Source organism: Sturnira hondurensis, unplaced genomic scaffold, assembly GCF_014824575.4.
Source record: "Sturnira hondurensis isolate 20B ecotype Veracruz unplaced genomic scaffold, ASM1482457v3 Scaffold0007797, whole genome shotgun sequence".
NCBI lineage: Eukaryota > Metazoa > Chordata > Mammalia > Chiroptera > Phyllostomidae > Sturnira > Sturnira hondurensis.
The window spans coordinates 1,912,028-1,939,400 of NW_028080428.1; the positions used below are offsets into that span (position 1 = coordinate 1,912,028).

General features: G+C 59.3%; 2 protein-coding genes across 5 annotated transcripts; one reads left to right on the forward strand and one right to left on the reverse strand.

Annotated features, from left to right (window-relative positions):
- On the reverse strand, positions 1–5,135 carry SLC25A45 (solute carrier family 25 member 45). Of its 3 annotated transcripts, none has more exons than XM_037053185.1 (6): positions 4,901–5,135; positions 3,756–3,799; positions 3,494–3,565; positions 3,007–3,192; positions 658–916; positions 1–526 (listed from the first exon to the last, which is right to left on the reverse strand). In XM_037053185.1, exons 1-6 carry the CDS (start codon positions 4,935–4,937, stop codon positions 258–260), a joined length of 867 nt encoding a protein of 288 aa, XP_036909080.1. In that variant the 5' UTR covers positions 4,938–5,135; the 3' UTR covers positions 1–257. The 3 variants fall into 3 exon arrangements, with proteins under 3 accessions (XP_036909080.1, XP_036909084.1, XP_036909081.1); XM_037053189.1 differs by having other exon boundaries at positions 3,756–3,857; positions 4,901–5,006; XM_037053186.1 differs by having other exon boundaries at positions 3,756–3,877; positions 4,901–5,005.
- Positions 3,187–26,825, forward strand: FRMD8 (FERM domain containing 8). Of its 2 annotated transcripts, none has more exons than XM_037053183.1 (11): positions 3,187–3,538; positions 9,341–9,425; positions 10,851–11,018; positions 15,390–15,491; positions 15,826–15,884; positions 15,998–16,164; positions 17,119–17,343; positions 19,372–19,495; positions 20,354–20,497; positions 22,142–22,346; positions 25,268–26,825. In XM_037053183.1, exons 1-11 carry the CDS (start codon positions 3,455–3,457, stop codon positions 25,384–25,386), a joined length of 1,482 nt encoding a protein of 493 aa, XP_036909078.1. In that variant the 5' UTR covers positions 3,187–3,454; the 3' UTR covers positions 25,387–26,825. The 2 variants fall into 2 exon arrangements, with proteins under 2 accessions (XP_036909078.1, XP_036909079.1); XM_037053184.1 differs by lacking the exon at positions 3,187–3,538 and adding an exon at positions 8,883–9,031.
- Positions 26,826–27,373: the final 548 nt, after the last annotated feature.

The following is a 27,373-nucleotide window of genomic DNA, read 5'->3' on the forward strand; positions in this document are numbered from 1 at the left end:
CTGGTTACTTGGTTTATGAAGGAATCAAGGCAAGAGCTCCGGGGGGCTGAGGCCCGCCCTGGATTCTGGGCAAAGCTCCCAGTGCTGTCTCCCCATCTGCATCCACATCTTCTGGACTAGGAGGTGCCTTGACAAGAAAGGTTGAGCCTCTTACGGTGAAATCTCAACCTGGTGCTTTCAACTTGGCCTTCAGTCTGGGCAGCTGGGTGGTGGTCAGTCCCGCTGGGGAGCTAGCTGCTGTCAGTGCCCAGCCAGGGTCATCCCCATGAGTGGAGGAGGTACTCATAGCTGAGGAAGGTGACGGCGTTGACAGGAAAGGCGCGGGCACTGTTGATGGTCAGCCCCCGGAAGAAGACCCCCAGCCCTTCCTGCCGGGCGCTGGCCACCACGCAGTCCAGCATGCCCCGGTACTCCCTCTGCTTCAGCCCATCCATCTGCATCCGGGACTTGATCACATCCAAGGGGGTGGCTGCCACCCAAGAGGCAATGCCTGCAAAGCCTCCGGCCACCAGCACTGCGGCTGAGCCTGGGGGAAAGCGAGCCCGGGCCAGGGTCAGACGGAGGAACACCCTCCCCCAGCCCTTGTCTCTCCCCCAGCACCCCATGCCACTCACACTTCTCCCAGCCTCTCCCAGCCTCTCACACTACTTCACTTACTGGGGTTCTGGCCATCTGGCGTGAATCGGCGACAGAGCCATTCATAGGTGACGAAGTAGATCCCCACTGTGGGGGTGTCCCTCAGCGTCAGAGCCCAGGCTCCCCGGAACAGCCCCCGGGGCCCCTCCTCCTGGAAGATGGAAGCTGCACAGTGCACGGGCCCCCGGTATCGGGGTGGGCGGCTCCCAGGCTGTGCCCTCAGCTCTGTCTGGTTTTGTAGCCGAACTTTGATGAGGTCGAAAGGGGCCAAGCAGTAGGCCTGTGGGGAATGAAGTGTGCAGGCCCTGGGTGGGGCTCAAGCCGGGACAGCTTCTCTTAACAAGGGGGGCAGTGTGTGGAGAGGGCAGCATCTTCCCACAGGACGTCACCCTCCCGCTGCCAGCTCTCAGCTCCTCACACCCAAAGCTGGGGATGGGCCTGGGCCACCTCCTTGGCCTCAGGTCCCTCATGGGCGAGCGGCACGGCCCCTCTCGGCTTCATGGAGTCTCCCTCCCCCAACTCCTGCAGCATACCTCTCGGAGATCCCCCGGGCCAGCCCTCCCTGCCCCTCACAAATCCCCGAACACTAGTGTCCCAACAGAATGTGGTGACAGGGTGAGATCTGCAGGTCCTAGAACTCATCACCTGGCTGAGGTGGGAGGGATGCGGATTTGGGGTAGAACTGGGACTGAAGGCGGGTGCTGGGAAGAGGTGGAGGGAGGCTGTGGGGAGGGGCCGAGGTACAGGTCAGGGGACCAGCTGGGTCAGGGTCCCCTGTGAGAACCAAGGTCACAGCTGAGGTCAGCGGAGTGTCTGGGGCTCATGTGTGTTGTGTGTGTGCACGTTTGTGGAAGGTGCAGGGGCCCAGTCCCCCAGCCCTGGAGATGGCTGATGACAGAGGAGCTGGTGGCCGGCTCTGGCAGCCACCGTTAGAGGGTGGCAGGCCAAGTTTGCTGGCCTTTTCCCCTGCAAGGAGGGTGGTGGACTGGGGATCCTCCCTGTGAGACGGGGCCCTGGTGCCACCCCCGAGCCTACGGGCAGTGCCACCTGAGAGCCTCTCCTGGGGCTGCACTCCTGAACCCTGGGCTCTGGGGGGCTGAGGAAATGGTGGGGCTGAAGTTAGGGTGGCCGGTGGGGGCTGGCTAGGGGCCCTCCCTTCCCCATCCCACACCCACGGGGCCAGTGGGGACAGCCGACACTGCTGCTCTGTTTGACGGGGTCAGCCTTAGCCAGCCGGGAGCAAGTTCTGTGCACAGAGTGGCTGCCAGTCCCTGCCCTGTGCTAACCAAAGACTCCCTTCCCACCTCTACACTAAAATGCCGGTTTTGCTCCAAGATTGAAGTCACAGGCCTGACAGCAAACCTGGGCTCCCGCTGCTCCCTGGACCCGGTTTCCACCCTGTCCTGACTGGCAGTACTGCTCTCCGTTCTACTTCCCGGAGAGCTGGAGAGGAGGCTGGAGGGCTGGGCCTGGCCCAGCCGCATGAGGCCTCCAGGCCTGGGGCCCCAGCACTCCTCCTTGTTTTGGGGGGGCAGGTACCAGGTTGGGGCTTGCACTCTGCACAAGAAAGAGCAAAAGACAAACCAGGACCTTCTGAGGTCTCACGAATTATTAATGTGCTTTAGCGAGCCAGCTGACTCTGTCCTTGCTCTCTGACCCGTGAAGTCCGTCAAGAGCATCAGAGCGGGTGTCAAACAGAGGGTGACCTGAGGCGCCTGGCTGGGGTTTGGGGCTCAGCCTCTATGCTCAGGTCCCTGTTCAGATGCAGTTCCTCTGGGTTCCTGGAGACCGACCCCTCCTCCCTCCACCCAACCCCCCCAAAGTCCAGGTACTTAAGTACTGAGAACAGAGACCAAAACTGAAGGACCAAAGTTACTTAATGATTAATGCCCTGGACTCTCCCAGCAAGACCTGTGGACTGGAGTATACCAGGACCATACCAGGACTAGGCTCAGAGCTCCATGGGTCTGTCAGTTGTCCAGGGTGAAAGGTCACCTCAGAGAGACCTTCCCACAGCCCTGAGGTTGGCAGACCCCTCCATAGGCGGGCAAGCCCTATCTACCCCAGCGTGGTCTGCCAGCTGCTTCTCCGTGGTGTCCCCAGCCCACCCCCGCCCCGAGCTCTCTGTTCTCCATGACCTTTTGCCCATAGGCCCACAGTGTGGAAGGCCACCCTCAGCCAGGCCAGGTCGTTGGGAGCAGCAGGAGCTGCCCATTTCCCCACAGCTCCTCATGTGCCAACAGGGAAGGCCATGGTCAGCAGCTATGGGTCACCACAGGGGCCCGGGAGGGGAAGGAAGGAACAGACCTTCATTCACTTGGTCTGTGTGCACATGCATGCTCACATGCACACTCCCAACGCCGCCCTGACCTGCAGGAACCCTCCGGTGCAGCCAGCTACGAAGACGTTCGTGTAGCTGGGAGGCTGGACCCGCCGCTCCTGGTGGGAGGTGGCTGTGAGCAGCAGCAGGGCATTGCTGTAGACCCCAAACAGGACTGAGTTGCCCACAGGTATGCTGGCGAGGGGGAAGCTCATCCCCTTGAAGAAGCCCAGGATCTGCAGGGAGAGGGCAGCAGTAGAGTGGGTGGAGCACGTGGGGGCCTCTCCGTTGCCCCTTGCAGCCCTGACTAGGCCTCCTCTAGCTGGAAACCACTCTGAGCTCCGGCCAGAGGCAGAGGCGGGGGAGGCTGGGGAGGCCTTAGTACCGCCCTTGAGACACTAAGCTACCACCCAGCCCCTGTGGCTCCAGACTTGGGTCTTCTCCCTTCCAAGGGCGGAGTCCCGCCTGGGGAGGAGGGAGCTGGTGCCCACTGCTCAGATGCCTCCCACCCCAAACCCACAGAAGTGGGCCACCCACCGACTCATGGCGGTAAGTCTTGACTATACAGTCGATGATGCCTCGGTATGTGCTCTGGGTCTGCAGCCGCACCTGGAGAGGGGGACAGAGCAGGCAGGCAGGCCACACGGCTCCAGCCAGGCTCCCGCCTCTGCCCCTTTGAGCGGGGTCCCCTCAGGGCAAGGGAGGCAGGAAGGGTCTCTGGCAGCCAAGCCCTGCTCTCGACCTTCCTGACATGTGGTTTGGGGGACACCTTTCATTCCTTGGGTGCCTCAAGACTCACCTTTACAGTGTCAAAGGGGTATCCCAGGACCAAGCCCAGAGCTCCTGCAGTGATAGGAAGGTGCTATGAGTGAGGCCTTTCACGCTAGTCTGAGGGGGCAGTCTGGGCCAAGGGGAGAGGGGCTGAGGCAGGAGAGAGGGCAGGGCCTGCTACCAGGCCCAGAGAAACCCCGCCAGCCCCCTTGGGCCCTCCTCCATGCCAGGCACTGGGCTGGTTAAGTGTGGGGACACAGCGGGAGCCCCAATCTTGCCTGGAGGACACACATGCAGATGGGAGAGGCCACCCACAGACACACGTCTTCCTCACTGGGAGCCCCCGTGCCCCACCCCCAAGGTCTGGCTGGCTTCTTTAGCCACGACCTGTGGAGGAGTCTCCAGGGCTCCTGCCTATCTGACAGCTTTACCCCTCCCTTCCTTCTTTCCTTCCTTCTTCCCCCTTCCTCCCTCCCTCCATTCTTCCTCTCTCCCTCCCTCCCTCCCTCCCTTCCTTCCTTCAACTCACAACCTCTATCCAGTCCAGGCCCTGCCCTCCCGCGCTCTGCCCCCAACAGCTGGCACCGGGAGAGGAGGGCCCAGCCCCAGCCACCTCCCCATTTCCTGGTCTTGCCCTCTATGGCAGAGGCTGGTCCTGGAACTTCGGGAGAAGTCGAATCCCCAGGAGGCAGAGTCAGAATGCCCCTCTCTTTCTCCTAAGAGAAATGTCACCCAGAAGCTGAGCTGGGCCCAGAGCACAGCAGGCCTCAGGGACTGGGTATCAGTTCATTGTCACGTAGGGCAGAGGCCCAAAGAGGACCGCAGGATGGCAGGTGAGGTCAGAGGTGAACTTCTTTCTGAGCCCCGTAAGGCAGGCTCGGAGATCAGGGTTGGGGGTGCAGGTGTGGTGCCTCGGGGAGAGTGCCGCTCACCTTGGCTCCCCCTCTTGGCAGATGGTAGGCAGCAGGGCCTTGGGGCACAGCAGCGACACTCTGCCACCTCTGTCTTCCTGTCCTCTCCCCTCACACAGCTCCCAGGATGCTCTGGGACAGCTGGCTTTGGCTACTCCAGGGGAACCAGGACTTTGGCCTCAGCTCCTCCTATGTCCCCTACCTTCCCCAGGAAGTAACCCACCACTGGGGACAATATGACAGAAGGAAAAAAATGTCTCACCAGAGATCCAGCCAGCCACAAACTCCTCCACAGGCATTGTTCAGCCGGAGGGGTCCAGTGTCTGAGGAACCGCTGGTAAAAGTGTAACTCTACCCTCTCCCTCCCCGGACCTGGACTGATAACCTCCCACTAATGTTTAACCGTGGGTGGAGGGTGAGCGGTGGCCCAGTGCCCAGACCTTGGGCACCAGGAGAGGGGAGCAAGCCAGCTCGGGTGGCCCTGATGGACCAGAGGGGCTGTGCAGTGTGAAATCTCACGGGCAGGGATGACCACCCACAGTGACCTGCCAGCCCTCCTAGCCAAGCTGCCCTGAAGCAGGACCAGGACTGGCAGCCAGGCCCAGGTCCCAGGCCAGGTGCCCCCAGGCTGCCTCAGTGAGCACGGGTTCAGGGAGTCTGCCAGGGGCCAAGGCCCTGCCTGCCTGGCCCGGCCCACACTCCCATTAGTTTCCACATCATCACCGATCCCCGGGCAGGTAGGGAGGCTGAGCAGCTGGAGCATGGCCACTGGGGAAGGCCCAGCAGGAGGTCTTCCTGAGCACTGGGGGACTGGGAAGCTGGCAGGGTGGGAGGCAGGCCTTGCCCCCGGCTGCTTACTGCACCCCCACGAGAGTCGAAACAGCTGCCTCTGGCTTCCTCTCCACAGAGCCTCTTCCTCAGGAAGATGGAGGTTTGGACGTATAAAGGGTGGTGTGCCTCTCCACTTTGGGTTGACCAGGCTTTGCCCATTTCTCTTCAGACAACTACAACCCAAACTAACAGGGCAGGGAGCTGGAGGATGAGAGGGAAGAAGGGCCAGAGAGGATCAGGCACGGAGGGCACAGAGGTGTGGACTCAGGGACCACTGCCCACAGACGTCTGTGAGGCCCCGAATGCGGGCACCAGGCTTAGGGCGGTCCTAAGCCCTTTCCCTCACACCGTTCCAGGAGGAAATGGCATTAGTATTGCCTTTGAGCCCTGGCTGGTGTGGCTCAGTGGACTGAGTGCCGGCCTGCGAACCAAAGGATTGCTGGTTCGATTCCCAGTCAGGGCACCTGCCTGGGTTGCGGGCCAAGTCCCCAGTGGGGGGCACGCAAGAGACAACCAGTGAATGTATCTCTTGAACACTGATGTTTCTCTCCCTTTCTCCCTCCCTTCTCCTTTCTCTAAAAATAGATCACTGAAATCTTTTAAAAAATATTGCCTTCATTACAGAGGTGAATCTACCACCTCCTCCAAGGCCAGGGCTCCGACCCACAGCCACCATCCATCCAGGGATGACAGGGATTCCTGCCCCGACTGGCCCCTACCTCCCGCCTTGCCTTCTTCCAGCCCGCTCTCCACTCAGCGGCCACAGCCATGCAGCTGACGTCTAAGTCAGACCAGGTCTCTCTTCCCCTCCGCTCCCTGCGGCGGCCCCATCCTGCTCAGAGGCGGAAGCTATGCGTTTTCCCCAGGCTCTAGGAGCCCTCAGGGCGCCACCTCATCTTCTCTGAGGACATCTCTGGCCGCCCCCTTGCTTGTTTTGCTCCAGCCACCCCGGCCTCCTCCTCTTCTTCAAACAGGCTCCTGCCTCCCTCTTCCCATTGGCCTCCTCCAGCTGGGGCTCCTAGGCCGTCCACAAGGCGAGCCCCGCCTGGTAGCACTCCTGGCACGGAATCCTGGCTCTACCTTTTATTTTGTCTTTAATTTTCATTTATTGATTTTTTTCTTTTTCTTTTTAGAGGGAGAGGAAAGGAGATTTGTCATTCGAGAGCTTTCTTGATTTGTCATTCCACTCATTGATGTGTTCACTGGTTGATTCTTGTACGTGCCCTGACTGGGCATCGGACCCGCAGCCCTGGTGTAGCAAGATGACACCCTGACACAATGACCAAGCAGCCCAGCCAGGGGCCCGGCCCCACCTGTTGTTCCTTCCATCGCACTCACCGTCTTCAGTCGAATCTTGTAATTAACTTGTCTGGCTGGGCAGAGGGCTCTGGCTGTTTAGCCCACTGATGTTATCGTGAAGGCTTAGAACATTGTATGACACAGAGCAGACATCAGTCTATTCACTGAAGGAATGAATGAGCGAGCCCTGGCAAGAAAGCTTAGCTGGTTAGAGCGCTGTCCTGATATACTGAGGCTGTGGTTCAATCCCTGGTCAGTTGGGGCACGTACAAGAATCAACCAATGGCCATGGCGGGTGTGGCTCAGTGGATTGAGCACTGACCTGCAAACCGAAGGGTCGCTGGTTTGATTCCCAGGCCCAGGCCTGGGTTGCAGACTAGGTCCCTGGTTGGAGTTGTGCAAGAGGCAACTGATTGATGTGTCCCTTACTCATTGATGTTTCTCTTCCTCTCTCCCTCCCTTCCTCTCTAAAAATAAATAAATAAATAAATAATGAAATGTATTACTTTTATTTTAGAGAGAGGGAAAGGGAGGGAGAAAGGGAGAGAAACATTGATGTGAGAGAAACATTGATTGGTTCCTTCCTGTACATGCCCTGACCACTGACCAAACCCACAACCTAGGAATGTGCCCCTGACGGGGGATCCAACAGGCGACCTTTTGCTTTGAAGGGCAAAGCTCAACCAACTGAGCCACACGGGTCAGGGCTCATGTATGTAGTTTTAAACATGTGTTCCTCCTGGGCTTCTCTCCTCTCTCCCTGCACTCCCCAGTTAAACCGTAACAGCTTCTATGTATCACCCAGGTCTCCATCCCCTGCCCTGGCCCAGGGCCCAAACCCAGCAGCACTCAACAACCACGAACTGTATTTCCACTTTGCTCCAGTGGGTTTAGGGAGGCCACCGAACCATTGTGTCCTGATCCGAGGGTCACAAAGCTGAGAACCAGGAGGGAAATGCCTGTTCCCACTGCTACCCTTCTCTCCAGCCCACATCTGCGCTTCCCCGGGTCCTCAGGTCATGCCAGGAAGGAAGATGTGGTAACCGGGCAGTGTGGGTTCAGGCGGGGAGGCTAGGCGCTATTTCAAATCCTGAGGAGCTAGGCCTGGACTAGGAGCTAGAGCCCCACTCCAGTGCCAGGGAATCAGGGCCTGGTGAGCCCACCCCCACCCTCCTTCACACCTCTCCTGGTTCTGCTGATCATCAAGTTCATTGCTGCCACCTGGAGCAAGCTCTTATACCTCTGGCTCAGGAAAGCACCACAGGGACTTGTCTTTCTCCCTGAGATCTACACATCAGGCACACACCTGCTGGCATTCCAGGACCCGTTGGTGAGGTCATCCTGGGGGTAGGTGGTTTCACATCTGCTCTTCCAGGACCCGTTCCTTTTCCCAGCCTGGAAAGGCCTCAAGGTCTCCAAGGCTGTGTGTCTAAGATAGCAAGGGCTCATGTGACCCCTCCCTGGGAAAGCCAAGCGTGCCTCGCCCGCCTTCGTTTCTGGCATATAATTTGAGGGTCCTTGGAGGTCCTCCTCATTTTGCATATGAAGGAAACAGGCCCAGAGGGGAAGGGACTTGTCCAAGATGAGTCACGACAGGGACCCAGCCTTCGGACTACAGAAAAGACCCCATCGCCCTTGATGGCCAGGGGGCGCTGCAGTACAGACCACTGCCGAGGTCACCTTTACCCAAAGCCCATCCCAGTGTGAACCCCTGACGCATCCCAGTTAGCATCTCCATTTTACAGGTGAGGGGGACAGGCTCAAAGCCACAGGCAAGTAAGTGCCAGAGCTCACGCCCAGAGTCCCAATAGCCTTGAACCTTCCACACCCCTGTTACAGGCCATCGGTGTGAGGGCCACTCGTCCTTAGTCGCTCGGGTGGGTGGCGAGGCTGGTTTTTAGTGCGGTCGTCCCAAGGGGCGACCAAACAAACAAGAAATGTGTAACCAGGTCATAACCGGCCAGCGCAGGACCGCGGCGGGGGGGGGTGGTGGGGGAGGTGGGGGAGGTGGGGGGTCCTTGAGCGCGCAGGCACCGCAGGGCGCGTGCGTGGCGGCCTCAGCCTCCCATTGGCTTTCGCGCGGCGGGGGGCGGGGCTCTGCGCTCCGCGCTTCCTCTGCTCCTGTTTCCGTGTCGCACCCCGGGGTGTTGGGTCCCGAAAGGGGAGGGAGAGTCTCCGTGGGCGGCAGAAGCAGAGCCGGTGCTGGGGGTCGGAGTCAAGGCAGCGGCCTGGGCTGAGGCGGCTGACGGTGTGTCCGTACGAGGTGAGGGCGCGGCAACGCCGCGCGCTGGTCCCTGCGGCGACGGGGTTGCGGGGTGCCCTACCTGGGCTTGCCGGCAAGCCCAGCTTCCACCGCGCTCCGGGCCATCACGGCCTGGTCCTCCCACCAGCCCTGACCTGGAGTTGGCTGAGGAACCCCCTCACCTCCAGTCCTCTAGTCTGCACACCAGTGCCTCCAGCCCCGTTGCTCACTTTCACAGATCAGCCCGGGACCCTTCCCTTCCTCAGTGAGAGTTTCCCCAGCCATCCCATCCCCGGACTCCTAGTAACAGCTTTTTCTTTCTCTCTGCAGATGGACGGGACGGAAGACAGTGCCGGGCAGTCGGGCCCCGCTGAACGGTCCCATCGAAGCAGCGTGTCCTCCGTGGGAGCCCGAGGTGGGTCCCTGTCTCCGTCTCCCCTCCACACCCTCTTGGGACCCCAGCCGCAGGGATGTGGCCCTGGCTTCTCATCTCTTCCATTAAAGAGAATCTTAGGTGTTAATTAATAAATAAGAGATGTTGAGGCATGCAGAAGTGACCCAAGTCAGTCAGAGCACCTGGGTTCTGTTACTAGGCTACTGGCCAAGTTAGGGCTCTTCTTGAATCTTCTTTCCTCATTTATAAAATGAGCGTGTCTCACGTGGCTGTGAAATTCAAAAGAAATCTCATGAATGAAAATGACGCATTCACTTTCTTTGTTGGGCTGTTTTCTCACAAACACCCTTTTGAAAGCAGGCATCATGATTTTCATTTTCTAGGAAGAAAATCGGCTCCTGGAAAGGTTAAGCCACAGGATACTGGGGCTCTCAGTGCCTTGGTTTTCCCCGTGTGAAAAGTGGGTCTGGATCTCAGCCTCCTGGAGATTCTTTTATGATCTCTCAAGAAAGTAGCTGTTAGGAAACAGACTAGGTATCCAGAAAGCTCTTTCCCTCGTATTAATGATAAACTATGCCCTTGCCTTTCACAGGCTTCACCTCATTTGATTTACAGTCACACTTTGAAGGAGCGGTAGCCCCGCTTTATGGGTGAGGCAGCCTGCACTCACTGACTTGCTGAAGTCAGCCAACTAGCCAGGGGCCAGGTGGGGATGCGAACCCGAGTATACTGATCTCCCAGCTCAGTGCTCCTTCCCACTAGCTGCAGTTCCAGGGATGGGGATTTGAATCCGGCTGCTCTTCCAGAGGTTTCCCCTTGGCTCTGCACTGCAAACAGGAATCCCAGGAGCTGTCACAAGGGAATGCCCAACTTGTGCTTCCCAGCCTGTCTGAGACTATCTTGAAAGGCCAGGGTACTGAGTTCTGAGGTGTGAAGAGTCCCGAGGAAGCTCAGCGCTGGATCTTGCTTCACCCCGGGTTTCCTGAGTCCTCAGTTCCCACCTTAGCCTGGGCCAGAGAGAGACAGCCGCTTGCCCAGCTCTCCCCACTCCCAGCCTGACATACCAACTGTATTAACCTCATCACAGACTCAGCCTGTCTGCCTTAGTCCCCACCGGGAGGATGTGCTCCTTCAGGGAGGACGCGCAGAAGAGTCCCTGGGGCTTTGAGGGGAGCGTGCAGGGGGCAGTGCCAGCCCTAATTTGAACCTTTGGGGGTTGGGATGTGGCTAGGCCAGTGTCTGGGGCAGAGGTGCTGGGTTTCTGGGTGCTGTGAGGGTCTTGAGTAACACCCTCTTTCTGGGGTTCCTGGGAGTGCTGGGGCCCTGCCTCTTTCCAGGGTCCCCCAGGAGTGTAGAGTGGGGGCTCCAGCCCCGGGGGGGGTGGAGGGTTCCTGACGGACATGCCTGCGCACCAGCCCAGCCAACCTTGCCTGGCTTCCATTGCAGCACCTGACGTGCTGGTGTATTTGGCGGATGACTCGGTGGTGCCGCTGGCTGTGGAGAACCTGCCGTCCCTCAGTGCCCACGAGCTGCACCGCGCCATCCGTGAGGTCCTGCAGCTCCCAGACATCGCCATGGATATCTTTGCGCTCTGGCTTGTCTCCCCTCTGCTGGGTAAGGCTTGCCAGTGAGAAGCCCGGGAGGCTTGGATGGAAGGGCGCTGACTGGTGTGCGGGAGGGGGCAGCTTCCAGACCCGAGGCCACCGTACATGAGGGGAAGGTGGGACTTGCATGTGTTCTGGAGATGTCCACCCCTTGAGGCCCAGAGCCTGCAGACGATGCCTTTTCTCTTTCTGCCAGTGGCAGAAGAGGAGCGGCCTGGGAGACAGGCAGGGGAGGGGTCTGCATGCGTGGAGCACGTGCTCTGTGCCCCATCCTGCGCTGGCATTTTGTGAGCCGAATGTCACCTCACCCTCACGGCCCGGCCCTCTCTTGCAGATGAGGGAACTGAGGTTTGGCGGAGTAGGACTGAGAGCAGAAGGGCAGCCTGGGTGGCCCCCAGCTGACCTCTCTGAACTGTGCCTGCTCTTGAGGGCAGGGAGGAGGGTGGTACCCAGCACAGGAAGCAGCCATCTCTGAGGATGGGACTTTGCCTGCGGGTCAGGAAGGCAGGATGAGCGGGAACCGACTTCTCTGCCAGGGGGCCCCCAGCCCTGCCTGGCTTCTGGCCTGTGCCCACCAGTGTCCTGTGGGGAGGGGGTCTGGGTGGGGGCTGTGGCTCTGAATAGGGCCTCCAGCCTCCTGGCTTGGGCAGGTGGGGGTCAGGGGAGAGGATGCCCCGCTGGTGCCAGGGCCAGGCGTGTTTTCTGAGCTTAAACCTTTTCCTTTCCTGTAGAGGAGCAGGGGCAAGAAGAGGGTGACTGGCCCCTGGGGCCCCCGGTGGTGGTGGTTTGTACCTCTACCCTGGAGGGGGGTGTCAGCTGGCTTGGTGGGAGAGGGAGCACCTGCCACCCCCGCCCTTATACCCCTTCTGCCAGCTGGAGCTTCCAGCCCAGCTGCTGCTCTCGCCCACTGTCTTCCTGCTGCTCCCCACCCAGCGCAGCTGTGCTTCCGTGAACCTACGGGCTGTTGGTTAGGACTGTGGACCCCTTGGCTTGTGTCTTTGAAGAGCTAGGAGTGGCATTTCGTGTGGCGGGCACTGCCTCAGGCTCCCTGTCCCTGCAGCTGGACAGCTTGTTTCCCCCTCCCACTTCCTCTGCCCCCACTCCCTCCTCATCGCATTCCTGCTCCCCTTCAAGGGCGTGAATGGGCCGCCTGTGTGGCCCGTGTGGCCCTGCTGGCCCGGTCTCCCTGGGGTACTGCCTCCTCTAGGAGGGTTAGAGGGCCAGAGGCCCCAGCAGGAAGTCACTGCCCACGTTGTCCCCTCGCTGCTTTCATAAAGGCTGAATGGCTACTTCAGCTTTGACTAGGGCCCCACAGGACCTTTGCCACCACCCCGGCCCCCACTGTGGGTGAAGCTCTGACAGACGACCAGGGGCTGTGAGGCAGGGAGGGCGGCTGGCGCAGGCGCCACCCTTCCTTCAAACCGGGTGTTTGGGAGGGTTTGGCCTTCCCATTCCCATTGCCACTCGGAACAGGGCTCCAGGGATAGTGTGTCTGTTTGGGTGACAGCTTCCAGGCAGAAGGGTCCTATCTGGAGATGTCGGACCAGGGGGCCAGCGTGGTCCCGTTCTGACAATAGAAGCTCTCTGAGCTGCCAGGGCTCGGGGTTAGGCCGGCCAGGGCTGGGCAATAGGCAAAGGCAGGGCTGCTGTAGCCCAGATTACTCCCCCATTCATTTGACAAGTATGTGCAGAGCCCACCCTGGTGCTGGGGAGTGCTGCGGTCCAGCCGCAGCCCATCTAAGGGTCCTCAGGTGAGAGTAGGCGTCGGCGCTGGGTAACAGGCAACTACACAGCTCAAAGGCAGGTGAAGCACTGTTCCGTTTATTGCAAGTACAAGCTGATTTTTTATATTTTCATTTTTGGCATAGATTAATTTTTACAGGTGTACAGCATGATCAGTTAAGCAGAAAATCAATACAAAGGTAACCAGGAAAAGTACGAAAGTTCCCATAGTTTCAGTTATATTAAACAAAAGTTATTTTAACCAGGAAAACCATTAATCAGACAATTTGAAATAGTTCTATGTATACAGTTTGAATGTCTTATTGTTTATTAAAGTTCTCAGAAATTGTCATGGGCAACAGGTACGCTTAGACCGAGCAGAGGTTAGGAAATTCATTATAACCCTTTGTAATATCTAACTTAGCTATCTATCTTGCTGTCTAAAATGTTTTTTGTATACTGGGGACTCTGACTCCTTGGTAGTTGTTTCTAAGTGCTTAGTTTGTAATAGCTAATCAGCTTCTTCTGTTTTTATGCCTGTCTAATTCTAATTGATATATATTCCTATTCAAGGGAAAGGAGGGGCTGTAACTCTAACAAGTCTTTGACAAACAGGGACTATTTTCTAAAGGGGTTTTTGCTATTCTATGAGGCAGTTCTGTGGGAATACATATTTTCCCTGAACTGTTCTTTCTTGGGTGGTGTTCACAGGAACAAATAAGTAAAGTACGATGCCTTAATTCAGCCAGGGTGATATTGCTTAGGACTTGAGCCAGCTGTTGTTTTTTCTCTGAGAGTGGTCATTAATTCTAGGAGATTCCAAATTATCAGAAGTGTAAAGGTTAGAATACTAAGAAACAGTGAGAATAAAAGCAACACCATATATCCACTAATGCCACGTCCGTCCTGCTGGAAAACGCTTCTGTGAAGCCTTTGTCCCCAAGCCGTGACTGTGTCAGCCGACCTGGTTAGCACTGGACGCGGCATCCCCAGGCCGTGACTGTGTCAGCCGACCTGGTTAGCATTGGACGTGGCAGGGGAGCACCCTGGAGTCATCCCTGCCCTCAGGGAACTCCTCTAAAGTGTGGGGCTGGAGACTCAGTGGGCAGAGCTCTGTCCTGCCTTAGCCACTAACTCTGGTGGCCTTGGGCAGGCACCGTCCCTCCTTGGGCTTCAGTGAGTCTAGATCGAGTGTGCTTGGAGGGTCCCGCTGAGTGGGTGGGGGGGTTGCTGAGGGAGCCCCTCCTGGGGGGAGAGGATGCTGCTGCACATGGCACGTTCCCCTCCCAGGGGCCGTCTGGCAGGGGTGCTTCTGCAAGGGTGTAAGCAAGTGTCTCGGTCAGAAAAGAGGGCCGTGGAGTCAGCAGGAGTCCTGGATCAGAAAGATGACAGGAGGAGAAAGGGCTGTGGGGAAGCTGAGTGCGGGGGTGGGGTGGACGAGGCTGTAGGCAGGGAGGGAGGCCACTTTGGAGGCTGTGGCTGCTGTTGTGGGTTACGATCAGAGTCCAGATGGAAGCCAGAGGACAGGGACGAAGACCCTGGGCTTCAGGCTGGCAGGACAAGGTGCCCGGCGCTCTGGTGGGAGGGGTGAAGGCAGGAGGTAAAGGTCAGAAGGCAGGGGAGCTAGTTGATGGGGTGGGCATCGCCATTCCCCCTCCGTGCCGCGCCCCCTCCCCACCAGCAGCCATCTCCATTCATCACCAGGTGGCCTTGGAAATGGCCCCTTCTCAAAGGCTGTGGTGTCCAAGGTGAAACTGCTCTGCCACTCCTGGACTGAGCTGCTGAGTCCTGGGCACATCTGTGGTGAGGGCCGGCCTGCGGCGGCCCGGGGCGCAGCAGTGAACTGCGCAGGGGCGATCCTGCCCTCGCGACACTCAGGCTGCTGAGGGCACGGACAGTGAGATGGTGTCAGACAGTGCCGACCACTGCAGAGGCGCCCTGATGGGGCACCGTTGGTGTGATAGCGACAGGGAGGCGCTGCCCCAGTTAAGGGTCCAGGGAAGATGATGACTGAACTGAGACCCAAGGCAGCAGTTCGTATGAGGCTCTGGGGGAAGGGCTGAGGCCCAGAGGCACAAACACGTTGGGACCGTTCTAGCAAATGAGGAAGGCCGATGGGAGAGGGAGCAAGAGAAGGAGGGGAGGTGGGGCAGCTGCGTGGCTGGCATCTGTGGCCATGGAGGCCAGGAGCTTGCAGGATGGGAGGGCAGCTGGAGTGCCCAGGGGAGATGCTGGAGGTAGGGGCTGGTGAGGGGGAGGCGCTGGCTCTGCCAGGGGCAGGGGAGGGCACCCCCTCAGTTCTCCATCACCAGCTTGGGTGGCCATCTGTACCGCTGCCCCCAGCACCTTCCACCTGCAGCCTACCCTGGGCACTATAGGGAACAGTCCAAGGCTGGCTCTGCTGTGTGACTTTGAACAAGCCACTTAACCTCTCCGAGCCCCTTTTTCTCTGGCTGAAGGAGGATGGGGCATTGCAGAGTGCACCCCTAAGACGGTCCGGACGCTCGGTGCCTGTTTGGGAGGTGCTAGCCATGACCGCCGTCGTGTCGCTGCTGGGCGGGCAGTGGTTGCACTTGCATGTGCCTCGGGGCCTGTGCCCTTGCCCTCCCTCCTGCCAGCACTGGTAGAGGCTGCAGTGCAGCTCCTTCTCGTCCTGCAGAGGTGCAGCTGAAGCCCAAGCACCAGCCCTACAAGCTGGGCCGCCAGTGGCCAGAGCTGCTGCTGCGCTTCACCGACGCGCCGGACGATGACGTGGCCACAGGTCAGTGTGCTCCTGCCACCACTCTCAGGGCCCACCTGGGTCTGGAGCGCCGACTGCCGGCCCAGCCAGACCTCTGGTGGCAGCAGGGGCTGCGCTGGCTGAGGGGGAGGGCAGCGTCTTCCCCAGGCCCCATCAGCCTCTCCTGGCAAGGGAGCCCGGGGTCCACAGGGAGCCCAGCAGAGTGTAGGCCAGGAGGTCAGTGCTCATGTCGAGGTGAGCTATGCACCTCACTGTCTGGACAGCCGTCAGGCTTTGTCAGCTGCGGTCGGGCGAGCCTGAGGACTGGGGACCAGTGCCGGGCAGGGCTGAGCAGTGACCCCGGCCTCTTCCCCAGATGAGCCTTCCCTGCAATTCCGAAGGAACGTGTTTTTCCCAAAGCGGCGGGAGCTCCAGGTGAGGCAGCCAACCCCAGGCAGGTCTGGTGCCCTGTGCTCAGCCTCCCCGTGTCCCCAGACCCCTGGACACTGGTGCCCCAGCCGAGCTGAGCAGCACCCCCTGCCATGCAGATCCACGATGAGGAGGTCCTGCGGCTGCTCTACGAGGAGGCCAAGGGCAATGTGCTGGCGGCACGGTACCCGTGCGACGTGGAGGACTGCGAGGCCCTGGGCGCGCTGGTGTGCCGTGTGCAGCTTGGGCCCTTCCGGCCTGGCCAGCCCACAGCCTGTACCCTGAGGTGAAAGCCAGCATGGCCTGAGGCAGGGGCACTGGGTGGGGAGGGTTGCCCCAGAATCCTGCTTACAAGTGGCCTTAGTTCTTTCGAGGTCCCTGAGTCAGGGGGCCTTGGCCCCAGGGCTGGCCCTCATACTGTGGGACCTTGGGTGGGCCAGCCCACCTCTCTGGGCTTCCTTTTCCTCATCCACCCGGGCTGAGGGGCTGGGGCCCGGGGACTTGGGTGAAGTGATGTCTGTGGGAGGAGCTGCCAGCCTGCGGAGCCCTAGATACGCGTGAGAGTGGAGGTTGGCCTCCTTCTGAGGTCAGGAGGGAGCCGGCTTGTTTATTCGTAGTCATGGTCAGGGACTGTGCAGGGGACAAATGATGAAAACACCCATGGCAGCCCGAGAAGGTTGGGCAGCCCCCTGGAGACCCCTCCTGCTGGCCCAGCCACTGGGCCCCAAGGCCCAGGCGCCTGGTGCCCCAGAAGCCACAGCAGGGCTGGGCTCCCGGCGCTCAGAGACTGAGGCTCTGGCTACAGTTGAGGCAGAACGGCCAGCGTGAGGCCCACGCAGCCACAGGCTGTTGGGACAGGCTCTCTCCTCCCCCTTTCTCCCACGAACCTGTGTCGCTGGGTGGGAGGCCGGTGCTTCTCACATCCCCGCTGGGCAGAACACACTGTTGACACTTCTGGGTCACTTGCATTGTTTTTAGGTTGTCAGATTTCCCCTTCCTTGTGACCCTCTGGCCTCGGCCTGGTGTCCGCTCTTCCCTATCTCCCGACTTTCCCTTCAGGGCCCTCGCCAGCCAGGCGTGCTGCTGGGACGGCAGCAGTAGGACTCTTGGTGGCCCGCGTCCAGCCCCACCCCACCCCCTGGCCCCACGAGCATGCCCGCCCAGGGGACCTTGGCAGCCGTGGCCAGCCCCTGGCCACGGAGCCCCTCCTCATGCCCAGCACCGTCTTCTCTCTCTGCAGGGAGCAGCTGGACTCCTTCCTCCCTGCCCACCTCTGTAGGCGGGGCCACGGGCTCTTTGCCGCCCTCCGTGGCCGTGGGGCCAAGGCCGGGGTCAGTGAGCAGGGCCTGCTCAACGCCTACTGCAAGGTGCAGGAAGTGGCCAGCGACAATAGTGAGCATGAGGCTTCCCTGGGGACCCACTACCACGCCTACCTCTGCAAATGCCACGAGCTACCCTATTACGGGTGAGTGTCGTCATGGTAGCTGAAGCCCTGGGGCCCCTCTGTCCCGTGACAGCCCTGGCCTTCGCTAGCGTGGTGCGCAAGTGAGCCCGCCCCACTCCACCTGAACTCTGTCCTCACGGGAGGTGTGCGTTGATGCCAGCACCTCCAGCCTCATGGGTCCCAAGTGGACACTTGCCCTTCCCTTTCTCCTTTCATAGACCAGGACCCTGGGCAGGTCCTCTCTTCCCTCCTGCCCCAGTCGCTTGGTCAGTGGACCTGCTGACCTGCCCATCGGCCAGTGCTGCTGTTCACGTGGTCAGCCTCCCGCGGCAGCGCTCGTCTGCCTGCCGTGGTTGCACTCGGCACAGGCTGCACCTCTGTGAGCAGAGACCCTGATCCCTGCCTGGTGACGCTGCCAGCCTAGTGGAGACAGACACTGAGTAGAAGTGAAGAACAGACGCCAGGTGGGCAGGGGCTTCAGGCAGCCCACCTGAGGACCGCGTGACGTTTCTCCACGTGCGTGACGTGGCTGAGGCCAGATAGTAGGAATCAGGAGGTGAGACGTGGCCGGGCTCTGGAGGTGCTGAGGACGGACTCGTCAGCACTTTCTGGCTAGAGGCACAGTGGAAGAGGTGAAGGAGGAGGGCAGGGGTGGACAAGGGGGTCCAGGCTTCTGGCCCAAGCAGCTAGAGGATGACATTGTCACCAGCTGAAATGGGACCAAGCAGGGGACAGGCTGGGGAGGGCTGGGGGCCTTGGCATGTGCTGATTTTGAGACGCTCGCTAGATGAGGAGGCGTGTGGGTTTGCGAGTCGGGTGGTGACAGGTGAGGCAGCAGCACGTGGACGGTGTGTGAAACGGGGCCCAGAGAGACGGCCCTGCCTGTGGTGGCAGGAGGGTCCGGGCCAGCAAGGCGGGAGGTTCTGTGCAAGCCAAGCGAAGGGAGGTATCAAGGAGGGAGTGACTAAGCATCCCGTGCTGCTGCTTCAAGGTCAAGTTCGACAGGTCTTGTGTGTGGGCAGACAGCTGTCCTTGGCTCCGGCATCGTGGAGGAGACAGCAGGTCAAGGAGAGTGAGACGAAGCCCCAGGGCAGTGAGCGTGACCAGCTGTTTCCGTGCGCTGTGCAGTGGGGTATGGAGGTGGAGCAGCAGTTTGGGTGCGTGGGGGCAGAAGTTAACTCGGTGACGGCGAGGTGTGCGTGCCGACAGGGATGGCTCAGCAGAGAGTGAAAGCCTGAGCTGAGGGTGGGTGAGCGGCCCCCCTTCTGCTGGCTTCAGTGTCCCCACCCTCAGCCGGGCCTGTGGAAGTCTTCCAGGGGCTGGGACAGGCGTGGGCTGCCGGGCAGCCATCCAGGCTGCTCTCAGTAAGGGAAGGTAGTGGGTGCTTGTCCTCAGTCCCCCCTCGCCAGCGCAGGCGGTCACAGAGAGTGGGGCTGACTGCGGCGCTGGCTTCGGGGGTGAGGGGCCAGGGCAGCTCAGCAGTGGGAGAGGACATGGCCAGGCAGGAGGGGGAGGGTGGCAGCTCAGTGGGTTGGCGTCCCAAAGCCACTTCACCCTTTTTCCTTCTCAGCGTCAAGCCCTGCAGCCACTTTCAGAACCCCAACGCCGGCCCCCTTGTGCACCCCAAGCAGGTGCGGCCTGGACCCCTCTGCTGCCCAAGGGGAAGACGGGGCTCTCCCAGCCCTGGCGTGGCCTGGCCCGCCCCCCAGCAGCCTCAGCCCCCAGAGTCCTTGGGGTCCTGGCGGCTCCCTGAGCGTCACTCATTCTGTCCCCACCTGGGTCCACACTCTTTCCTCTGCCCGTGGTGCCCTCCTTCTCTGTGACACTTAGTTCGACCCCCTGCCTGTTCAGACCCTCCTGTCCTGCACGACCAGCTCGGATGCCACCACCTCCAAGAAGCCTCCATCTCACCCCACCCCCAGTTCTCCCCTTCCCCAGGGCAGGCTTCCATTTAACCTGCAGTCACCTGAACAGCTAGGCTGCTCAAGACCCTGGGCCGTCTGTTCCCAGTGCCGGAGGGGACAGGCTGACGCCAGCTCCCCTCCCCAGGTGTGCCTTCTTCCACGGCGAGGTGGACAAGCCAGCCCAGGGCTTTCTGCACCGGGGCGGGCGAAAGCCAGTGACTGTAGCCATCAGCCTGGAGGGTGTGCATGTCATCGACAACAGGGAGAAGGTACCTCCAGCCCCTCCTGGGTGGGACCCTCGGGGGTCTTCGTGGAGAGGAAGGGAGTGGGGTCCTTACCCGGGCCTTCCCAGTTCCCCTGGGCCTGTGACTGGCCTTGGGCAGGGTGGGTGGCCTGTCTGGGAGGGCCCCTGCCTCCCTTGGGTGTCTCTGGGGCTTTTACTGTCATCCTGGGGGCTTTCCCAGGTCTGCCGTGGTCAGCTCTTCTGTCCCATGTGCTAGGCAGGAGGCGGCTGGGCAGGGAGGCTGCCACTGGGATGAACACCTGCGCCCGCAGGGGGTCAGCAGGGCCCCGGCAGGACCCGGCCGTGCTGCCCTGCCGGCGGCTGCACGTCAGCTCCTGGGTTCCCAGAAGTGCCCACGATCAGGAGCACTGATCTGCTGGGCTGTCCGGTGCTGCCTCTCACCCCACACAGGGTGCTTGCTCTCCTGGCTGCCTGTGGCGCAGGTGGTGGCGGCAACTGCCCTTCAGGGCTGCTTCTCTGCTCCTGCTCAGGAGTCCCTCCTCGGCCAGCAGAACACTTTGGGGCAACTTCTGGTTGTCCCGGAGAGGTTCTCAGCCCTTCCTGGGCGTCTGTGCTGAGGAGCTACCCAGCTGACCTCGTGGGAAAGGCCCCCCTGCCCACCCGCCTCTCCCCCCACCCAGGTGTCCTGGCTGTTGGGGTCTCCACCTGTGGATGAGAAGTGCTATTGGTCAGGGCACCTCAGCCTCCCTGGCCCCGCCCCTCACAAGGGACTGCTTCCCTCGGAGGAACTCGTGCACATATTTAGACCCATCCTTGGAGTGGAACAGCCAGGAGTCGCCTCCTGGCGGCACCTGAGCCAAGCTCTGCCTCTCCCGCTGGCCAGCACGTCCTGCTGGGCCTGCGCTTCCAGGAGCTGTCCTGGGACCACACGTCCCCCGAGGAGGAGGAGTCTGTCCTGTGGCTGGAATTCGACGGGAACAATGAGGGCACACCGGTGAACAAGCTCCTCAAGATCTACTCCAAGCAGGTAGTGGGGTGTCGCTTGCACTGGTGTGGGTGGGGTGGGGGAGGCTGGGCTCAGGGGGCCCCAGCTTGTTGGAAGCTCCATGCTGGCTGGCAAGGGGGTGACGTGGCTGCTGGGGGCCTGGGGGACTGTCCCTACTCCCCTACCTGGGGAGCTGGCTCCTCCTGGCCTGGAGCGGCCCCGGGGGCTCACTGGGCCTGGTCTGAGGCATTGCGTGCACCAGGCCGTAGCTGTTGGCTGAGGGCTTCCCAATGCGGTGCAGCCACAACCCCACAACCCCAGCTCCCTCTGTCCTCGAGCTGGCTGCTGGGGTCTGTCCTCGAGCTGGCTGCTGGGGTGAGGAGCGGGCATGGGCGGGTCAGGACCGCGTCAGGGAGAGGCGTTCCCCTTCCCCCAGGGCCCAGTCAGGACTGTGTTTCTCTCGCCTGTCATCTCAGCGCATCTGCAGGCAGACACCGCCCCAGGGACTCCCGTCTCTGAAAGGGGTCACCCCACACTCCTCCTGCCCCTTCTGAGGTCTCTAGACCCTGCAGAACCCTGCTGCTCTCTGCGCTCTCTGCCTCCCTCCCTGTTCCTCACCCCTTGGAGCCACACCTGTCACCGTGGGGCCACCCCCGTGGCCTTCTTGGGAGCACCAGGCAGGCATTCCGCCTGTCCCAGTCCCTGCTGTGTCCCGTTGCCTCCTGCAGCACCAGGTGCATAGTGGGTGCCCGATAAATGTGTGTTGCCTGGCCAGGGAGCGCCACTCACTGACAGCTTTCCACCTGTGGACCTGTCAGTCCCCTGACACGGCCCGACCTATGGTGTCCAGACCACGGTCACTGACTTCTGGTCACTTTGCTTTTTGTATCAACATGTATTACATTTCCAATGTGTTGAGAGGTGCTTTTAAAGAATGTGCCCAGAAGGAGCCGCCCACCCCACACCCATGCCCTCCCTGCTGCCTTCCTGTCCTCACGGGCCTGCAGGTGTTGCTTTCAGCCAGTGCGCACGCAGCTCCCTCAGGCCGGAAAGCCCTGCCAGGTGCCGTCCTCCCGCCTTGTCCTCCCAGTAGCTGCTGGCTTCTCTCACCTCCTGGCCTACGTGCTGCAGCCCTGCTGCCTTCCAGTCCTGTGCCTGCTAACTAGAACGCTCCCCCCACCCGCCTTCCAGGCCTGGGACCCTGGGACCCTTGCTCATCCTCCAGGACTGACGAGTAACGTCACCCCAGATGGGACGCCTCCCTGCCCCCTGGCCTACAGATTATCTGTCCCTACTTCCTTTCTTGTGTGAATTTTTTTAAGAGACAGGGTTGTTTGTTTGTTTTTTAATTTATTGATTTTAAGAGATAAAGGTTTTTAGGGATAAAGAAGGGAAGAGAGACAAACATCAGTTTTTGTTGTTCCACTTATTTATGCACTCAGTTGATTCTTGTATGTGCCTTGACTGGGAATCAAACCCGCAGCCTTGGCTTATGGGGATGATACTCCAGCCAGCTGAGCTACCTGGCAGGGCTGTGTGAATGGTATTTGTTTCCTCATTTGCCTTTCCCACCAGAGAGCGGGCAGGGGACATTCCTCTGGTTCCTTGCCCTGTCCGGTTGGAGAGCCCAGGCCTGGGCCCTGGCTCACCCCCTAGTCCTCACGTGGGCCTCTCCCCCCTCCCCAGGCTGAACTGATGAGCGGCCTCATCGAGTACTGCATTGAGCTAAACCAGGCCTCCGAGCCCGATGCCCCCCAGGACAGCGGGACTGGCCCCTTCTCTGCCCCTGGCTCCTCACCCCCTCCCAGTCAGCGCCCCCAGCTACAGAGGCAGGGCAGCGTGGTGTGCAGCCGGATCCAGCACCTCTCCACCATTGACTACGTGGAGGAGGGTGAGTGACCCCTTCATGGTACATGCACCCGCACGCACACTCCCGCACACGCATATGTGTACACACGCAGGCCATGGGGAGCTCTGGAGGTGCTGGAGGGATGGGTGTAGTGTCACATCTGAGCTCCGTGATTGGGAACAGGAGACCTCTGGGCCCTGAGGGTAAGAGTCCTGTTCCCTTCCTTCTGGCTGCTGCATCCACAGAAGTGTCCGTGCAGGACCGTCCAGATGTGGACGGCTAGGAACCCCCGAGGTCTGCTGAGACACGGGCAGGCCCAGAAACAGTGGGACCTCGTCCTGCAAATCAGCGCAGCTGGTAAAAACGCGGTGCCCTAAACGCAGTGTGAGGTCTGGGATCGGGTCCTGGAGCAGACAGGCTGCCAAGTGTGTGGAGCAGCTGGTGAGATGCAGGAGTCCCTACAGTCAACGCTGTGCTGATGTCCACTTCTTGGCTTTGACAAACGCACACGGGCAGCAGAAGGTGCTGGCATCGGAAGGGGCTGGATAGGGGGCTAGATTACTGTCTTTGCAACATCTTTATAACTCTAGAATTAACCCTCAATAAAAAGGGCTTTTTAGTGCAGTAACACAGACCTACATTTAAAAGGCAAGATGTTTACAAAATGACACTGAGCAGAGCAAAGTCAGGTAATAGGACGGCAGCCTGCCAACGGCATCCGTGTGTGGGCGGGGAGGCTGGCCGAGACGTCCGGTTGCTGGGACTCTTCCTCTCTCCTTCGTGCTTCTTCGTAGCATTGAAGTTTTCTACAAGCATGCCATTTTTACAACTGGAAAAAGCAAAATAATTTTTCTATAACGCAGTTGTCACTGCTTGCGGTCTTGCTCAGCGTGGTTGGCGTTTTCACGCGCCCCTACTGGTGGGCGTGGCAGTTACCTCCATCTTTCAGCTGCTGCAAACGTCATTCCTGTAGCTGAGTCCTTCCTTGGATTCTGAACTGCTTCCTCAGGACAAATTCCTAGAGGCGGGGTTGCCGTGTCCCGGGCTGTGCCCACTTGTACCCCTCCCAGAGGAGAGGGTGGCACTGCCCCCACGCCCCAGTGGACACGGTGGCACAGCCTTGTTAACTGTAGGGACTCCTGGGTTCACCAGCTGCTCCACGCACTCAGGGTCTGGTCTGCTCCAGGACCCGAGCCCAGGTACGACTCTGCGTTTAGAGCGTCGTATTATTTTTACCAGCTGTGCTGATTCACGGGACAAGATCCTATCGTTTCTGTGCCCACCTGTGTCTCGGCAAACCGTATTATTTTTACCAGCTGTGCTGATTCACGGGACAAGATCCTATCGTTTCTGTGCCCACCTGTGTCTCGGCAAACCTCGGGGGTCCCTAGTCTTCCGCATCTGGACGATAATGGGCATTATTATTGTCCAGAGAGAGAACAGGTATGGGTTGCTGTTTGAATATGAGTGAAGTTGGGCCATTTTTACATTCTTTTTTTAAAGACTTTATTTATTTATCTTTAGAGGGGAAGGAGAGAGGGAGAGAAATATCAATGTATGGTTGCCTCTCGTGTGTCCCCTGCTGGGAACTAGCCTGCAACCCAGGCATGTGCCCTGACTGGGAATCGAACCTCGATCCTCTGGTTCGTAGGCCCGCGCTCAATCCACTGAACTATACCAGCCAGGGCCTTTACATTCTTTTTTTGTTTGTTTGTTTGTTTAATATTTTATTTATCTTTAGAGGGGAAGGGAAGGAGAGGGAGAGAAGTATCAATGTATGGTTGCCTCTCTTGTGTTCCCTGCCGGGAACTGGCCTGCAGCCCAGGCATGTGCCCTGACTGGGAATCGAACCGAGATCGTGTGGTTCGCAGACCCGTGCTCAGTCCACTGAGCCACACCAGCCAGGGCTAGGGCCTTTACATTCTTGATCGTTTATATTTTTTTCACTTGTGTTGCCTGTTTTTCTTTCTTTTTTTTTTAAGATTTTATTTATTTTTAGAGAGGGGGGAATGGAGAGAGAAAGAGAGGGAGAGAAAGATCAGTGTGTGGGTATCTGTTGTGTATGCCTACTGGGGACCTGACCTGGCCCACAACCCAGGCCTGTGCCCTGACCGGGAATGGAACTGGCCACCCTTTGGTTCACAGGCCTGCACTCAGTCCACTGAGCCACACCAGCCAGGGCTTTTTTTTTCTCGATTAAAAAAATTAACATCTTGTATTGATATGTTGTATTTATTTATAATTAATGAGCCAGTATTGGTATGGCTTTATTAACTAAAGACCTCAGTTTTGACCTGCCGTCCTTTCGGAGTCCCACGATCCCATCCAGGACACCACACTGCACTCAGTTGTCCTGCCTCCTTAGGGCTCCTCTTGGCTGCGACGGTTTCTGACTTTTCTTTTGTGACCTTGGCAGTTGTGAGGGGGACTGGTCAGGGGTATTTATTGCAGGATCTCCCTTTCCTGGAGGTGACTGGGCTTAAGGCTTTTAGGGAGGAGGGTCACAGAGGTAGAGTGCCGTTTCTGTCACATCGAGAGCGCGTTATCAGCGTGGTTTGTGACTGTGGATGTTGACCTTGATCGCCTGGCATGAAATGTTTAACCTGTAAGAATTCTTTTCATCTTGGCGAGACTCACCTTGAGCCAGTCGTGTCTGTTGTAGGTACTTTGTGTCTTCAGTCTTCTCTTTTTTTCCCCCTTTAGTCTGTTCTGGAACAGGTTTTAACAAAACCTACTCAGGCACCACAGCTGGCCCAGCATCACACACAAACCTGGGCTTGCCTCTGATTTGGGAGGCCGCTGACACGCCCGACCCACCCATCCTGCCGCTGGCAGAAGGATGGGGGCGGTGAGGCCAGAGAGGTGGCAGGTGCAAAGGGGCAGCGCAGCCCAAACAGGCTTCCCGGGGCAGGGCCCCTGGCCGGAAGCCCCCCCCTCAGTGCGCTCCTCTTACTCCCCGACAGGTGAGCAGATCAAGCGGGTGAAACCAAAGCGTACAACGTCCTTCTTCAGCCGGCAGGTCTCCCTGGGCCACGGGAGCTACACCGTGGTGCAGCCGGCCGAGAGCCTGGAGCAGAGCTGAGGCTGCGGCAGGAGGAGGGTGCAGGGAGGGGTGGGCCAGGAGTTGGGGAGGAAGGCGGCCTCGGGGCCTGGAGGAGTGCCTTCTCTGCCCATGGGGCCGGGGATGGGGCCGGGCTGGGGCTGTGCAGCGCCACTCAGGGATCCGCAGGGTCTCTTTCGCAGCCTGCCTGCCCTTCCCTGCACTCTGGCCCCACCACCATCTCAGGACCATCTGATCAGGCCCCGGCCTGCCCCTTTCACCCAGGGACTTGCCTTTGTGCCCCTCAGGATGGACAGTGTCCCCTGTTCTCTAGCCCACACTGGTGGCCTCCATGACAGGTGACCAAAGAATAGGGCTTGGGACCTGCCCAGTGCGTGTCCCTGGTGTATTCCCTGGACTTTTAGTGACCACATCCCCACATTCCTTCAGCCCGAATTGCAGCCACACTGCCTGCCAGGTGGGCCGTCACCGCAGGGATGGGATGGGGCCTCCCAGGGGGGGGATCCTTGGCAGGAAGAGAAGGAGAGGCCCTGCTGGTCCCCTCCCTGGCTGGCTGGGGCTGGAGGTCCAGCTCAGTGGGCACCTGGGCCCCTCACTCAGGCCTCTCTTGCAGGCAGGAGACACCAGAAGGGAAGTGCCTTTTTTCTAGCTTTCGGTGATGTCACTGTGCTGCAGGGTGGCATTCTGGGGACCAACAGGCCCACCGGACCCTCCCTCTACACTGAGGAAAGCTCCCCGTGGGCTTCCAGTTTGGGTTTCATTTTCTTCTTCACGAAGCCCGTGAACTCTGTGGCCCTCACGAGAACCCCACAGCCTCAGACCTTCTGGCTCCCCATCGGGTGGCGTTGTGCTTTCTGCCTGGCCAGACCCTGGGGCCGCCAGCCCATCCGGTCTCCTCTCTGAGAAACCAGTGACAGCAGGAATGTGCTGGGTGTGGCTCCTCTGTGGCGGCACCTTGATGGGAAAGGCAGGCGCTGGCGCAGCACAGGGCTCGCTGCGTCCTCCTCTGGTGCTGGAGCCCGCCTTCTGCCCTTCCCGGCTTTGGAGCACTCCAGATGTTCTGACATGGGCCAGCCTTCTGGCAGCTGGGCCTTCGTTATTTGTCCTGATAAGTGAGTTTCCCAGCCTTTTGGAATGTCCCAGCCAAAGGACATCTTGTCTCTCCTTCGGAGTGACGCACCTATCTGGCTCCCAGCCCACTGTCCTCTCCGCCCACTCACTGTTTTGATGCCAAGTGAATTCTTATCTGATGGGCCCACGGGGCCTGTGGGGTGTGGCGGGTGTGTGTGTGCACACATTACTTGTTTCTACCCTTGTCTTTCTCATCTTTTGTAAGCATCCATTGTGCACTAACCTTTTCTGCCTGTCCTCTGGGACAAAACAGCATTTTACAGAATGTCCTTTGAATATTCTCATTCTTTTGTACCATGTGACTTAATAATAAAATCAGTTCCCAGCAATGTTGGGGTAGTTTATGATATGAAATAAGAGTGTGGTTTTTTTATTGTTGATTTGAGAGAGAGAAGCATCACTTTTTTGGTTGTATTTATGCATTCATTGGTTGGTTCTTATATGTGCCCTGATGGGAGATCGAACCCGCAACCTTGGTGTATCGGGAACAACACTAACCAATGAGCTGCCTGCTCATGGGAAAGGGATTTGGTCACAGCTGCAGGTTGGCCTTTTGTCAAGGGATGCAGCGCTCAGGGCTCCCAAACACAGCAAAGCCAGAGTGAAGTTTCCCAACATTGGGGGTTGGTGGGGAAAGAAGACCGAAGAGGGAATTGGGGGTTCGTGGTGGGGACCAAAGTAGAAGCTCTTCCCAGGGGAGTGAAACGAGCGACAAATCTGGCTGGAGCCTTCGTCCCTGTCCTGTGAACCTAAGCCACTTGCCACCAGGTTCCTCCTCACACGTGGGGGTTGGGGTCCAGGGCACAGTGCCTTGGGGGTGAGGCCAGAGAGCCCAAGAGGTCTGAGAGACTTGGGAGCCCTCCCTGAGGGGGGCAGT

Bases quoted from the DNA above. Each gene is read 5' to 3' on its own strand.
- FRMD8 (XM_037053183.1), top strand. From the start codon at position 3,455: ATGCCTCCCACCCCAAACCCACAGAAGTGGGCCACCCACCGACTCATG. The intron at 15,492-15,825 runs GTCAGTGTGCTC...CCTCTTCCCCAG, and splicing joins GGACGATGACGTGGCCACAG to ATGAGCCTTCCCTGCAATTC. The intron at 20,498-22,141 runs GTAGTGGGGTGT...CCCCCTCCCCAG, and splicing joins TCAAGATCTACTCCAAGCAG to GCTGAACTGATGAGCGGCCT.
- SLC25A45 (XM_037053185.1), bottom strand. From the start codon at position 4,937: ATGCCTGTGGAGGAGTTTGTGGCTGGCTGGATCTCTG. The intron at 3,566-3,755 runs GTGAGTCTTGAG...CCCCCTCTCCAG, and splicing joins ACCCCTTTGACACTGTAAAG to GTGCGGCTGCAGACCCAGAG. The intron at 527-657 runs GTAAGTGAAGTA...GCTTTCCCCCAG, and splicing joins GCCAGATGGCCAGAACCCCA to GCTCAGCCGCAGTGCTGGTG.